Source organism: Hyperolius riggenbachi, chromosome 2, assembly GCF_040937935.1.
Source record: "Hyperolius riggenbachi isolate aHypRig1 chromosome 2, aHypRig1.pri, whole genome shotgun sequence".
NCBI lineage: Eukaryota > Metazoa > Chordata > Amphibia > Anura > Hyperoliidae > Hyperolius > Hyperolius riggenbachi.
Window position 1 is genome coordinate 546,935,581 of NC_090647.1, and position 16,236 is coordinate 546,951,816.

The 16,236-nt window shown below is 45.6% G+C and overlaps 1 protein-coding gene across 2 annotated transcripts in view; it reads right to left on the reverse strand.

Annotated features, from left to right (window-relative positions):
- Window positions 1–725: 725 nt before the first annotated feature.
- RCSD1 (RCSD domain containing 1) overlaps window positions 726–16,236 on the reverse strand; it is a 122,997-nt gene continuing 107,486 nt past the window's right edge. For both annotated transcript variants that reach the window (XM_068270812.1, XM_068270811.1), the window contains exon 7: window positions 726–8,430. In XM_068270812.1, the coding sequence (XP_068126913.1) occupies window positions 8,413–8,430 (18 nt within the window). In that variant the 3' untranslated portion in view covers window positions 726–8,412. The remainder of the gene's footprint in view (window positions 8,431–16,236) is intronic.

The following is a 16,236-nucleotide window of genomic DNA, read 5'->3' on the forward strand; positions in this document are numbered from 1 at the left end:
TGATAAGAAATTCCCATTTTTACCTCTTTCTTGCTCTCAGAACCCTTTTTCTGCTAGGAAATTGTTTCATAGTTGGAATTTCTTATCAGTGAGGGTCACACTGTAGTCACTTCCTGTCTGAGTCAGGACTGAGTCAGCCACTTACATACCTGATATTCAACTGTTTCAGGCAGAGAAAGAAAAAAAGGAACGCAGCATAGTTATTTGTGTGCTGGGCACTGTACATACACATGTCTATCTGATCATGTCACATGTCACTTCGAGTATCCTTTAACCCTCCCCTCTAACGCAATGCCGCAATATGCAGCAAACAAGTTACACTTGGGCGAGGAGCCCTATTACTGGCAAGCACAGTAAATTTTTGCACCCTGAGGCTCCCAATAGAATCGTGGGCGCTGGGGGCCTGCAGAAAGGCACCTGCGATTCTATCGGACGCTTCTGGGTTCAGAAATTTACTGTGCTTGCCAGTAATCTGGCTCCTCCGTGTGTCGAAATGTGACTTCTTTGCCGCGTTATAAAAGCCCCAATTTGCGGCACAAAAGGTAAATTTCAGTGCCCAATAGCACTTGCCGCCATGCACCCAAACTTCCTTTGTTTGCAGCTAATCGCGGCTTTTATGGTAGGCCCCTACAGCGGCGCTGGTTTTTCCATAAGGGCTCCTGCGCAATTTTTACCTGATTCGCCCCTGTATTCCTTCAGATTGTAGAAAGCACAAGGTGAGCGTATTTCTTATAAACAATATAGGCATTTATTTTATATCTTTCATTTACAGCCAGAGATATAATGTACAGATATCCACAGAGATATAGCATGTTGCGTCTGGAACTAGGATCAGCTCGGAGGAGATCTCAGCAGCAGTAAAAACAGACAGAATATAAAGGTAAGTCGCATAAAACAACATTTTATCCTCCCAATGTGGATAATGAGAGAACCACAGCAATACAGGCTCAGCACGCGGAATCGGTATTTCAGCATCTGTTCAGGATTGGCTGATGTAGACCTTGGTTAGTGCGGGTGTGAACAGGGTTGGATGATGAGTTTGTAGCATCTTTTCTGAACACCGGATGTTTCACTGCATTTTGGAAAACGGGTATGAATAAAATTAAGCAGGATGAATTTGTGTGTTTTTTTTTTTTTTCTTCTGTAATGGGGTTCAAAATTAGGCCTCCATATTTCATGTCATGTTTAGCACTTTGAGTTCCTCATCCAGAATGTAGAGGCTGGGACCACCCAAAGCTTTCTACTTTCTATAATTGCCCCATCACTTTTAACCTACCTAGCAGTATAATTATTTCTGGATTTTAGGGTCTAAAAGTGATGCAATTTTTTTGCATGCTTTCAGACCCTAAAACTGGGAAAAATCATACTGCTAGCGAGATCTGCTGCAGGCCAGCACTCACTTACCTCCATGGGATCCATCGCTGCAATTCTCCCTCCCTCCTCCAGGTGGCGATGTAACCCTGTAATGTGATTGCTGTCTGTCGTCATGACGACAAACGGCGATCTCACCAGAGGGATGCAGAGCCTCCGAAGACAGGAAGGAGAATGGCTGCTGGCGTCTTGGAGAGGAGAGTTGAAACGCCCTCTGTGCGGTATTCTCTGCACAGATCTCCTGGCGGCTACCATGAGTCAGGCTCGGGATTACCGCTGTGAGCTGCGGTTTTCCGCCCCGAGCCTGCTTCGGGGTTACCACCACGTGGGTTAAAGAGAGTCTGAAGCGAGAATAAATCTCGCTTCAGACCTCATAGATAGCAGGGGCACGTGTGCCCCTGCTAAACCGCCGCTATCCCGCGGCTAAACGAGGGTCCCTGTCCCCCCAAATTCCCTCCGTAATGCGGGGGAGCGCTTCCTGGTTGGGGCAGGGCTAACCGCGGCAGCCCTGCCCCACGTGCGTCTGTCAGCGCGTATCTCCGCCTCTCCCCCGCCCCTCTCAGTCTTCCTTCACTGAGAGGGGCGGGGGAGAGGCGGCGATGCGCCGCTGACAGACGCGACTGGAGGCAGGGCTGCAGCTGTTAGCCCTGCCTCCAGGAGCGACCAAGTGTCGCAGTGGGGGGGTTTGGGGGTCAAGGGACCCCCGTTTAGCGGCGCTATTGCGGCGGTTTAGCAGGGGCACACGTGCCCCTGCTAACTATGAGCTCTGAAGCGAGATTTATTCTCGCTTCAGAGTCTCTTTAAGGATAGTGTAATAGTTGAGGTCTCTGGAACAGGTGACCTGGGTTCAAATCTTGGCTCTTCCTGTTAAGCTGCACCTATTCAGTAAGGAGACCTTGGGAAAGACTCCCTAACACTGCTACTGCCTACTGAGTGCACCCGAGTGGCTGCAGCTCTGTTGCTTTGAGTCCGCCAGGAGAAAAGCGCAATATAAATGTTATTTGTCTTGTTCTGTTTAGGGATAAATGTTCAAATTCAGTATGGCGTTCTGACTGCATTGGATTAGAACCCAAATCTTGGCATACTTGGACTGCAGCACAGGGGTTAACTCACTCTTGTTGCTGCCTGCACTGGGTTACTAACCCTTACTGTAAAAATAAGAAAATGAGAACACAGGAATATTCTAAGCAGGGTTAACGCTACATAAACAACTTCCGTATTTTATCATGCTGTGTGTCACATGACATCATATAAGGTTGAATATTGATAAGAGGCCACAGATTGCTCCATGGCTTCCTTCTCTGCAACATCTACTGGATTTTTTGGACTATAAGACTCACTTTTTCTCCCCCAAAAGTGGGGAAAAAAAGTCACTGCGTCTTACAGTCCAAATGCAGGGAGTTCCTGACTTGTGAATGCTGGCCAATACCAACCTCCAACCCTCCCCAGTGTCGGGGACTCCCTGTACTGTGCCCATGCAGAAGAGGACACAAGGGGACAAACGGAGGACACAGGAGCACACAAAGGGGCATAGAGGAGGACACAAGGGGGGCACAAAGGGGCATAGAGGAGGACAGAAGGGGGACACAAAGGGGCATATAGGAGGACACAAGGGAGGACACAAAGGGGCATAGAGGAGGACACAAAGGGGCATAGAGGAGGACACAAGGGGGGCACAAAGGGGCATGGAGGAGGACAGAAGGGGGACACAAAGGGTCATAGAGGAGGACACAAGGGGGACACAAAGGGGCATAGAGGAGGACACAAGGGGGACACAAAGGGGCATAGAGGAGGACACAAGGGGGACACAAAGGGGCATAGAGGAGTACACAAGGGGGGCACAAAGGGGCATAGAGGAGTACACAAGGGGGACACAAAGGGGCATAGAGGAGTACACAAGGGGGACACAAAGGGGCATAGAGGAGTACACAAGGGGGACACAAAGGGGTATAGAGGAGGCCACATGGGGGACAGAGGACGACACAGGGAGACACAAGGGGGCATGAGGTACAAAAGGGGCATAATAAAGATGCCCCTTCACCATGTATAAATGGTGTAGTATACATTTTTTTCCCCTGGTTTTTGTCCTCTAAACCTAGGTGCGTCTTATGGTCAGGAGAGTCTTATAGTCCGAAAAATATGGTAAATGCTGCAGGTTGCTAGGCGATAATATATGTACACAGACGTTATAGGACTGTGGTATGGTTGTAAGAAAGTGTACACTGTGTTATATATTAAAAAAAAATACATCTAAGAATGAAATGTCCCAGACCACAGAGAGTGCAGGTCATGGCGGCTCAGGCATCACATGGAAAAGAGACAAAACACAGCTTACAATAATAAACATGTCAAAGGTAAAGCTATTTCCCAGGTGTGATATTTTGTTTTTTTTTTCAATGGTTTTAGAAACAATGGGCTCGATTCACAAAGCGGTGCTAACCCAGTTAGAGACTTTAGGCGTGATAACCATTTTTATCATGCCTAAACTCAGTTTAGGCATGATAAGTTTAGGCATGCTAAGTTTAGATAAGTTTAGATCGCATGCAAAGTCCCGCACACAAAGCAGCGCCATTAAACTCTATGCAAAGTGCACCAGACTTTGCTAGCGCAAGACTTTTGATCAGCTGTGCACTACGGTGCTAACCAAGTTGGTTCTTAAACTTATCACGCCTAAAAACTTATCACACCTAAACTTATCATGCCTAAACTTATCACACCTAAACTTATCATGCCTAAACAGAGTTTAGGCGTGATAAAGGGCTTTTCACCACGGTGCTAACTGTTAGCACCGCTTTGTGAATCAGGCCCAATGTCTGAAAAGAAAATGGAGGAAAACAAAAAAAACCCCATTCCAAATGTTTTGGGCCTGTCGCAGATAATGCTTTGGGCCTGTTGCACTGAATGTCCCGGGAAAGACCCACAATGCATTGTTAAAATGTGGGATCTTCCGTGGGATCCGACCAACCTTCAGAAGAGGTAATTCTGCAGCTCAGATAAAAATGAAGATCAGGAAGTGGATATCTCCTGATAAGATAGAATAGAGGAAGTTCTAAACCAGTTTTACAAGAAATTCCCCATTAGCACCTTTCCTCTGCCTATATCCTTCTGCATCTCTTTCTAGAACCCTTATTTAGGCCTTGATCACATTAGAGGCATTATTGTAAAATTTTAAGCGCGGGCAATTTTCAAAATCGCCCTGAAAGCGCTTGTGCAATGATTCTCTATGAGAGAGTTCATATCCGAGTGGTTCGTTTGCGATCCACTTTGAAAAGTGGTGCTTGGGCTCATTTTTAAGGCGATTTGCCTCGATAGAAGGTATAGGAAAAACGCAAAACGCTCACAAAATCGGTTTAGCAAGCGATTGCGTGAACGGTTTAAAAAAAAAAAAAATTTCATTGTATTTTTTCGGATCAAAAGACGGAAACGCTCTGCAAAAGCGCTTCCAAATAACGCCCACAAAAAGGATCGAACGCGCAGAAACTCTCTGGAAAAAGCCCACCGCGGGCTGACACGCAAGCCAAAAGCAATGTGAACAAGGCCTTAGGACCCATTTCCACTAGCGCGAATTTGCATGCGTTTGCCGCATGCAAATTCGCATAGCCAATACAAGTGGATGGGACTGTTTCCACTTGTCAGGATTTCTGAGCGTTTTCGTCCGCGTCAAAAATTCGCATGGCAGAGCCATCAGAATTCGCATACCGCTATGCGGGTGTATGCGAATTTTCATGCGAATTTGCATGGAATCAAGCACACAGGCACTGCCGTGGTTAAATTCGCATACAGCGTCATTCATGCGAATTCGCGTGTGAATTCACATGAAAATTCGCATACAAACGCATGCGAAATTCGCATCCACATGCAAATTTTTTCCGTGGCGATTCGCACCGCACAAGTGGAAATGAGCCCTTAGACTTTGCAGAGCTTAGCAGCTGGAGTAGGGATACATCACCCAGCAGGCAACCAAGGCAGCTGCCAGGGGCTTGATGAGTGTCTATGGGGCCTAGCTATCCTCTCCCTTACTTCACCTGATCAAATGGCAAGCAGAGGGTGTCAAAGCTGTTACCTTGCCTGGAGCCTCATTTAGCCTTAAGGCTCATACACACGTCCCAACAATCTGCCCAACTGTCTTCTAAACTTGGTCTGTTGGAAGACAGTTGGGCGTGTGTACGACTGGAAAACATCCAACCGTTGGATCAAGCTGCCTAAAGCTCAACACACACCATACAATCTTGGTTGTACAGATTTACCAAATCTATGTAGTATAGGGCCAACAGATTGGATAAGCTCTTCTACTACATGAAAGTGGTAAGATTGAACAACCAAGATTGTATGGTGTGTGTTGAGCCTAACTGTAATGCAGGTTGGATCGTGTGTACAATTTTTTTTTTTGAGCAACTTTGTTATTTTTGAATGCGAACATGTTGTGCAGTTTGTCGTTTAGCTTGCACACATAGTATTTAAGTGAGTTGGTTAGCATGTGTGTGCGCACTTGTCGTGTAAACAACTTGAGCAGTTGGTTATGTTGTGCGCTTGGTTTTGCATTAAGTTGGACAGGTGTATGAGTCTATGATCAGTCTCTGAAACGGTGAAAGTTTTGCTTATATGCACTCCTGGCCACTAGAGGGAGCAGTTTTATGTATTGGTTGCAACACACACAATTGCTCATTACCAGTTCAAGCTATTTCCTACCTTTATCTGGTCAGCAGGCACCAGTCAGCCAATCAGGTGTATGGTCATACACCCTTTGCCTGCCGTACCAAATCTAGCAGGAATTGCATAAATTAGCCAACCATACGTAATTATGTATTGGTTGTATGAAACGCCAGTTGCTTGTAGATGGTAATGGTTGGAATTGTTTTAATTTTTAAAGTAGCTCACAAGCTAAAAAAGCCTGGGCATCTCTGCTGTAAGGCCACATTCCAAGAACACATCACAGACTGGGCAAGGAGGCTAATTGGAGATCTTACTGGGGGAAATTGTGTATTACCGGTATTTAATATCTCCTTTAATCAAGCCAACATTCCTTTCTTCTCCAGAGTTTATATAATGATAAGCATTTACAACAAGCACTCACTCCACAAGGGGGCGCTGTTCTCTGCAAGAGATGTGCAGCATGTGATATACAAGTCTCAGCATACCTTGCCAGCTTCCTATTGCAAACTGCTTAAAGGGGAACTTCAGCCTAAACAAACATACTGTCATTAAGTTACGACAGTTATATTAATTAGAATAGATAGGTAATATAATCTCTTACCCACCCTGTTTTAAAAGAACAGGCAAATGTTTGTGATTTATGGGGGCTGCCATCTTTGTCATGGGGGCAGCCATCTTTTTGGTTGAAAGGAGGTGACAAGGAGCAGGAGACACAGTTCCAACTGTTCTGTGTCCTGATTAACCCTCCCAGCTGCACACGCTAGACTTCAAATGTTAAATTCAAAATGTAAAAAAAAAAAAAATTGCACCAAGACAGCAGAACGAGAGCAACAACATCAGTAATCCCATCATGCTTTGCACAGCATCAGGGGAAAAATGCCCGGGCAGTTTTCTTCTGTGCAGCTAAAAATGAGGCTTGTATAAGAGAAACAAAGTTCTGATGCTGTGAAACTGTGAAAGAAACACAAAGCCTTTTCAGTGCTGCTGAGTCAATTTTTAGTCCGGAGGTTCACTTTAAGAAAACCTGTTATGGGGCAAATATAAAGACACGGTTTTTGACATTCTGCTTGTACTAGAAAAGTGACTGAGAAATCTTGGCCAAAGCTGGAGGATCAGTTTGATGGTAAGGAAACTGTGAGGACAAGATGACTACCTCAATAGTTCTCTGATGACACAGTGGCCCTGAACTGAAAAACTAAAATGTTCCCAGCTCCACCCGGTACACAACCGGAACCACCAGGTGTCACATATTCACCATTCTGTATCATGCTTCACAAACTACCAGCTCTCAAAACCTTAAAGAGAACCTGAACTGAAAATCATAAGTGAAAATAACCATACACAGGTCATACTTACCTCCTGTGTAGTCTGCTCCTCAGTCTCTTTCTCCTCTCTTGCGTCCTGTTTGTCCACTGTGATCAATGGAATTCTCCGTCCTCCATATGAAATATGGCCATAACCCCATAACAGCTGCCTGGTCAGCACACTGCTAAACTGTAATATCACCCACTTGAGCCATAGGGAAACATGGACATTACTTTGAACATTCACTTGTGACTGACAGCTGCTGATATATAACTGACAGCAACTGGTATATTTCAGTTCTGACAAAATATTGTCAAAACTGGAAGGGATCACTGTAAGAAGAAAGTAGTCAGCTTCTGAGAGGAGCTGACGGTGAGGTTAGTATATAATATTCATTTGCAGCTACGTATTTTAAATAATTTTACTCACTTCAGGTTCCCTTTAAGGGTTCTATAATTTGTATAGCCACTCCCACCCCATGTGACTCTGGTTTTAGATAGTAATTGGCCCCTCAGGCAGTGTACATCTCACCTAAGGGGAGGAGTCCTCTAGTCAAAACCAAGAAGCACTGAAGATTGGGGGGACCATGCACAGCAGTTCTGGAGCAGAGAGGGTGAGTATAGTGCCAGCTGGGAAAGTATTGGGGTGAGATGGGGCATCAGAGGCCTTCTTACTTGCATTCTCCCAACTCATCACAGTGTCTACAGTTTTCTATCTGTCCCATACAGCAGAAGTCACAATTTTCCCATCTTTTTCTTAACTTGCACAAGAAACTAGAACGTGAGAAGACAACTGGCTGCTATGGGCAGGACAAAGCATTGACCTTTCAGGCATCCTAATACTGTAAATGAGGCCCAATATTTTATAAAAATGTATACATCATGTGCACAGTATAACCTGCATTAAACTAGACAGTGTGGACAGATCTGCAGAATTCTTCGGGACAAACGGCTGGTCATCGCACAGGATAAACATCGCCATCTGTCGGCGAGCTTGTGGCCAGATGTGTGGCCATGATAAGTCCTAATGATGGCGGCATATCCCAGCCAATGCTTCTGTCGCTTCCTTGTTGCCCACTGCAGGTCATTTCTCTGGCTTATCCTAAAACAAAAGAAAAACATGATTCAGTCAAATTGCAAACTGGCTAAACCATAATATGCATAGCTCCGCCCCCCAAACAGTGACGTGCTTCCTGCAGGACAGGAAGTACCACACGGATTTTCGGCCGATCGGCACATGCACGCTGCACTGCCAGCGCAATAATCTAAATAGAGTGCCATTAACTCCAATGCAAATACCTGCCGCACGGTACAGCTCATACCGCTCAACAACATACTACAGAGCCTCTGTTGTCTAAAGCACTTCTGCAGCACCACGGGTGTGGCCAGTCTCCTAGAGACTAATGGGCACTACAACGTGCGAGCGGCGATGGAGAGTGATGTAACACTCCAGTGTGAAAGAGGCCTGAGTCCCTTCAGTGTGAGTAGTTTAAAGAGAAACCGTAACCAAGAATTGAACTCCATCCCAATCAGTAGCTGATACCCCCTCTCCCATAAGAAATATTTACCTTTTCACAAACGCATCATCAGGGGGTCTATATGGCTGATTTTGTGGTGAAACCCCTCCCACAGTGTGATGTCAGGACCATGGTTCTCACATCACACTTTGGGAGACTTGTTGCATTGTGGGAAATAACAGCTGTTTCCAATTGCCAAAAAAGCAAGCAGCATCTCCTTCCACTGACATCACCTGCCAGCAGTAAAAATGTCACCATGCGATAAATGTCAGACTGTAAATCAGGGAAAGGAAAGATTTTATAATGGGCAAACACTGACTAAATCATTTATACATAATTATTGTAAAAATGAAGCAATTTTTTTATTACATTATTTTCACTGGAGTTCCTCTTTCCAGATAACAGAGACAAGGCTATATATACTAATACTGTACAGTACTGCAGAAGATGTCGGTGCTATATAAATGCTAAGTAATAGTAATAATAACTTGATCCAGTGGTGTAGCCATAGGGGTTGTGACCGTATCGGGGCCCTTGGACCAGAGTTGTCCACTTGGGGCCCTCCATCCATCTTACTAGCTTTTTATTGGTTATATGCTGGTAATGAACACCTCTTTACAGGGAGTGCAGAATTATTAGGCAAGTTGTATTTTTGAGGAATAATTTTATTATTGAACAACAACCATGTTCTTAATGAACCCAACAAAACTCATTAATATCAAAGCTGAATATTTTTGAAAGTAGTTTTTAGTTTGTTTTTAGTTTTAGCTATTTTAGGGGGATATCTGTGTGTGCAGGTGACTATTACTGTGCATAATTATTAGGCAACTTAACAAAAAACAAATATATACCCATTTCAATTATTTATTTTTACCAGTGAAACCAATATAACATCTCAACATTTACAAATATACATTTCTGACATTCAAAAACAAAACAAAAACAAATCAGTGACCAATATAGCCACCTTTCTTTGCAAGGACACTCAAAAGCCTGCCATCCATGGATTCTGTCAGTGTTTTGATCTGTTCACCATCAACCTTGCGTGCAGCAGCAACCACAGCCTCCCAGACACTGTTCAGAGAGGTGTACTGTTTTCCCTCCTTGTAAATCTCACATTTTATGATGGACCACAGGTTCTCAATGGGGTTCAGATCAGGTGAACAAGGAGGCCATGTCATTAGCTCTTCTTCTTTTATACTCTTTCTTGCCAGCCACGCTGTGGAGTACTTGGACGCGTGTGATGGAGCATTGTCCTGCATGAAAATCATGTTTTTCTTGAAGGATGCAGACTTCTTCCTGTACCACTGCTTGAAGAAGGTGTCTTCCAGAAACTGGCAGTAGGACTGGGAGTTGAGCTTGACTCCATCCTCAACCCGAAAAGGCCCCACAAGCTCATCTTTGATGATACCAGCCCAAACCAGTACTCCACCTCCACCTTGCTGGCGTCTGAGTCGGACTGGAGCTCTCTGCCCTTTACCAATCCAGCCACGGGCCCATCCATCTGGCCCATCAAGACTCACTCTCATTTCATCAGTCCATAAAACCTTAGAAAAATCAGTCTTGAGATATTTCTTGGCCCAGTCTTGACGTTTCAGCTTGTGTGTCTTGTTCAGTGGTGGTCGTCTTTCAGCCTTTCTTACCTTGGCCATGTCTCTGAGTATTGCACACCTTGGCCCATATGCAATTCTCTTTTCCACCTGAGTTTTCTCCTAGGAGATAATTTTTCATCTTTAATTTTGAATAACTTTTCAGTACTTTTCAACAAAAAAAGTACCAAAAGGTTGCGTAGAAAGTACTATCAAAATTATTTTGAGCATGTTTTTGCCTTCTGGGGGCTTAAAAGGCATTTTATTAACAAGTTTAAAAATATCACCTAGGAGAAAACTCAGGTGAAAAAGTGAATTGCATATGGCCCCTTGTGCTTTTGGGCACTCCAGTGATGTTGCAGCTCTGAAATATGGCCAAACTGGTGGCAAGTGGCATCTTGGCAGCTGCACGCTTGACTTTTCTCAGTTCATGGGCAGTTATTTTGCACCTTGGCTTTTCCACACGCTTCTTGTGACCCTGTTGACTATTTTGCATGAAATGCTTGATTGTTCGATGATCACGCTTCAGAAGCTTTGCAATTGTAAGAGTGCTGCATCCCTTTGCAAGATATCTCAATATTTTTACTTTGCTGAGCCTGTCAAGTCCTTCTTTTGACCCATTTTGCCAAAGGAAAGCAAGTTGCCTAATAATTATGCACACCTGATATAGGGTGTTGATGTCATTAGACCACACCCCTTCTCATTACAGAGATGCACATCACCTAATATGCTTAATTGGTAGTAGGCTTTCGAGCCTATACGGCTTGGAGTAAGACAACATGCATAAAGAGGATGATGTGGTCAAAATACTCATTTGCCTAATAATTCTGCACTCCCTGTATATGCATTGCATAGTGGTAATCCTTAAAGGGACTCTGTAACAAAAATGTCATTGTGTTTTCTACCATCCTACAGGTTCCTAAACCTATTATAATGTGCTCTGGCTTACTGCAGCACTTTATACTATCACCATCTCTGTAATAAATCAGCTTATCTTTCCCCTGTCGGACTTGTCATCCTGTGTCTGGAAGGCTGCCAACTCTTCAGTGTGATCTGCTATGCATGCCCCCTCTATGCACACTCCCCTGTGTGTGTGTGTGTGTGTTATTTACATTAGCCAGCTTTTCTCTGCTCTCTTATCTTTTACAAGCTGGATAAATCCTCTGTTCACATACTGATGAGTCACATACTGCAGAATTACAGACAACTGGGCAGAGCTGTCTGCAAGAGTAAACAAACAATCAGCTTGTAACTCTTCAGTGAGCTGCAGGGGGAAAGAAACACACAAATGATCTCTTGAGATTCAAAAGGAAGGCTGTATACAGCCTGATTGTGTATGGATGTATTTTCTATGTGTGGACATACTGTACATCAGGGGTGCCCAATAGGTCGATCGCGATCTACCGGTAGATCGCGACCGCCTGATGAGTAGATCGCGGCCTCTTGGCCGCGTCCTGTCAAAATCTGAAGCCGCGCAGCCGCGGCTGTCAGATTTTGCTGCCACTCGCATCAGGGAGAAGAGGGGAGAGGCGCGGCTAAAGGGGAGGCGCGGCTAGAGGGTAGAGGAGCCAATGAGGAGCCAGGTCTCCTCCCCTCCAGGCTGCTTGTGAGCCATGCGTCTCTCTTCCCCTCCAGGCTGCCTGCGTGCATAGCGTCTTCTCCCCCCTGGCTGCATAACGTGAGGTAGTGTAACATAGTCCACTGCAGGCAGAATCCCGGGATTTGGCTGGCACCCCATCAGGAGGAAACTGCATAGCCCCCCGAACTGCATTATTCTGCTCACTCTGTGCACATGTGTACTATTTCTGCAGAACAGGCTGTGCTGCTGGTGTCTGACCCGTCAGCTGACATGTGCGTCCCCTTTACCCTGCAGTAATCGGTGGTTCCTCTTCTTTCGGTAACTTCCCTGCTCAGTCAGCTGCTGTCTCTGCTGTCACTCTCCAGCCTGCGTCTGTCTCTTCTCATATGATGCTGGCCGGGAGTTCTATGCAGCTCGCTCGCTCGCTGTCCCCGCTGATCCTTCCTCTCACTGGGTACTTTATGGCTCATTACTCTTATGGCCCGTACTCACGGGCTGCAGAAGTGGCCTGTCGCTAGCACACGTGAGCGTGTGGGCGACAGGCCGGCGACAGCTCGTCGCCAGGTCCCTCCGCGTACACACGCGGAAGAGGGACCAGCGGCGAGACGGAAGCTGTCGCCGACGTTCCTCCTCCCCCCGCCGGAAGCTCCATTTACCACAATGAAGGTTGCTGTCGCTAGTCCGCGTACTCACGCGGACTAGCGACAGTTGCGGGGGAGGTGCGGCGCCGACTGTCGCCATGCGATTGAAACTTTCAATCGCATGGCGACATGAGCGACGGGCGACAGTTCGGGGTGCGCGCGCGTGCGACGGCCCATACTCACGGGCGACCTGTCGCCGCAACACGCGCGCGCCGCGTGTTGCGGCGACATTTGTCCCTCGTGAGTATGGGCCATTATCTTTCTTTTGTGTTGTCCTGAACTCCTGGGGGGGGGGGGGGGTCTTATCCTGCTCCTCTCTCTTTCTCACTCTCTCTGTTTTGTTTTTTTTAAACATAAACCCTTTGTTTTCCCTTCCCTGGGACAATCCTTCCCTCTTTCTCTCATTTATCTTTGATTCCCCTTACATTAATTGATACACTTTTTTGCTGAGCCTTCTGACCAATCCTTGTTCATTACCATAGTTCCCCTCTGTTTCGGAAGGACAGTCCCTCTTTGGGAGCCCTGTCCCTCTTTCCTCCTCATTTGTCCCTCTTTCAGGACTTTGTCCCTCTTTCTATGTAAATATATACATTTCTCCACTACTGTGAAGAGGAGAAGGCTTTTGTAATGTATTCACCAGGCTTGATATGGGGGGGGGGGGGGGGGGTGTCTAGAATACTGTGACTGTCTATGCATGCTGGGGGTGGTAGATCTCGTGGCCGCAGCGGTTTTAAAAGTAGCTCGCGAGCCAAAAAAGTGTGGGCACCCCTGCTGTACATCAACCTACTTCCTGTTTTGGTGGCCATTTTGTTTGTTTACAAACAAACTTTTTAAAACTGTTTTTGACTACTTTTAATGCGGCGAGGAGCGGCGAAATTGTGACAGAGGGTAATAGGAGATGTCCCCTAACGCACTGGTATGTTTACTTTTGTGTGATTTTAACAATACAGATTCTCTTTAACATACTGTTTCCTTACTCTAAATACACCTCTCTGCAGCTGTCCTTGGTAGGATTTGTGGCTCTTTATCTATAGAGTGGTAGTTGGAGCCCCATGTAAAACTCGCACTGGGGCTTCAAGTTCTTTAGTTACTCTACTGACTTGATCGTTACCGTTTTAGGCTTGTTGTTGTTGGAATTTGCCACCTGGTGGTTGCAAGCAGTAAGTACAAAATATACATTATTTATTACGTCTTACTTGGAGAGAGGGGTAGGTGCACCCCAAAAAAATGTTGTCTTTGACTCCACCACTTACTACTGGGCAAATAAAGGGGTTTACTGGTGACTTTGGTGTTCACTATAATTACTACTATGATGAGATCATCTTTCCCTTTTGAAGTTCTGGGATGATATGTTGTTACAGCATGACACATCTGTGTGCTGCGGTGACCCCTGGTGGTCAATTATATTTCTGAATTTTAAAATTAAAGTGACAGAATTGTTATGTTGTATTTTTTTAGCTTTCCCTTTAGGCTGCTTCCACACAGGGACGTTACAGGCGCACGGTCAGCCTCCTGCAGCACATGGTGGGGGTGGTGTGTGTGTGTGTGTGGGGGGGGGGGGGGAGGGGGTTCTACTCCTGTAGGTGAGTATAGGAGTGTGTATGTGTGTGTGTGTGTGTGGGGGGGGGGTCTTACTGTAATGCTGAGTACACACTATGAGATTTTTTGGTCGATTTACTGTCAGATCGATTTATTTCCAACATGTTCGATTTGCTTTCCGAGCATTTTCCGATCGATTTCCTATTGAAGTGCACAGAAATCGATCGGAAAATGCTCGGAAATCGATCGAAAAGCAAATCGGACATGTTGGAAATAATCGATCTGACAGTAAATCGACCAGAAAATCTCATAGTGTGTACCCAGCATTATTAGAATCAGTGGGCAGGAAGGATTTCTTATAGAATTACAGGGTCTTTAAAGCAGTGGGATTAGCCATACTATGCCAGGGAAAAAAAACATATAAATAGATAAATACTTGATCTACTTACATAACACATGTATTTGAGATAAACAGAGGAACACCAAGAGCCCCAATAGTGTAGTATGTATTGACAAAGGGGATAATGACTAAGAGTTGTTATACTCACAAACATGGGTCACCAATAGGCAACCACTGTAAAGGCAGATTATCCTGACTCCACTCAGGAATAAGAAGTCGCTCTCTAATGATAGAAAAATGGGTCGCAACCCTCCACCCAGGGTGGATACAATATTATATAGGAGAGAACAGAGGCGCCAATAGGATAAAAGGGGTTTTAAAGGAGCTTAAAAGCCAAAAATTTGGTAATTAGAGGAGGCAGTGGTGGACTTACCTCCTCCAAGCAGACACAACACGACTGTACATTCAGTCTATTTATTAACGAACTCCAGATAAAACTCAAGATATAACACATGTATTGTACTGTCCATGTTTTGATTTCAATGAATTTATATAGTAAATGAAGCGAATTCTGTTCCTGTCTTTTGCCCACAGTTTAGGCTACATCCTGATGTCATTTCTGCCCTTTACTTTTTTTCTTTTCTCCTCCAATCGCTGAATCACCTCAGCCTTGCTTGTAAACACAAGTTAGCAGGGGGGTCGTGTTTCAGATATGCAGCTAGGCAGGAAAGTAAATGGAAGAGGAGGAATGTATTCTAGATAAAAAGAACCCCCAGCATGCAACTGTTTGGCACTGACTACTAAAGGGCCAGTGCTCCTTAAAGAGAACCAGAGACGAAGCACTCTCATGTATTTTACCATATATATCAGTGGGGACATTAGAGAAAACACCTACCCTGCTGTTTGTTTCATTCTGCACTGCACAGCCTGTTTCTATACAGCCCTGATGATTCCCTGATTGAGCATTCAGTCTGGCCTTGCTATAATGACTCAGCTATAATGATTCCTGAGCAGAGCCAGCAGGGGACAGGCTTGGACTTGAAAAGACAGCACAGAACACAGACTGACCTATAAATATTCCTGAGCAAAGCCAGACTGAATGCTCAGTTGGGGATTCTATCAGTGCTGATTAGAAGCAAGCTGTGCAGTGCAGAATGAAACAGAAAACAAGGTAGGTTCCCTTTAAGTATGTGATAATTCCAAATAATAACAGCAGAAAAAGTTTTGAATAAGTTTTGAATGCAGGATTAGCAGCTTTATCACTTAATACACTCAGACCAGTTGCTGTTGAAATTTGATTTTTATGGTGACAATCCCACTTTAACCACTTGCCGACCGCCCCCAGCCGATGGGCGGCGGCAAAGACTGGGCCCAAACGACCGCAATACGCCCATCGGCGGGGGCGGCTGCGGGAGTGGCTATGCGGCGATCGCGTCATTCGTGACGCGATCAGCCGCCGGGGACTCGCTCCGCCCACCGCTCGTAGTAACCCGCCGGCCGTTCGGAAGCGCCGGCGGGTTACTAGCACCCGGATCGCCGCTGAACATATGTATAATAGGCTTTGTAATGTATACAAAGCCTATTATACTGGCTGCCTCCTGCCCTGGTGGTCCCAGTGTCCGAGGGACCACCAGGGCAGGCTGCAGCCACCCTAGTCTGCACCCAAGCACACTGATTTCCCCCCCCCCCCCTGCCCCCTGATC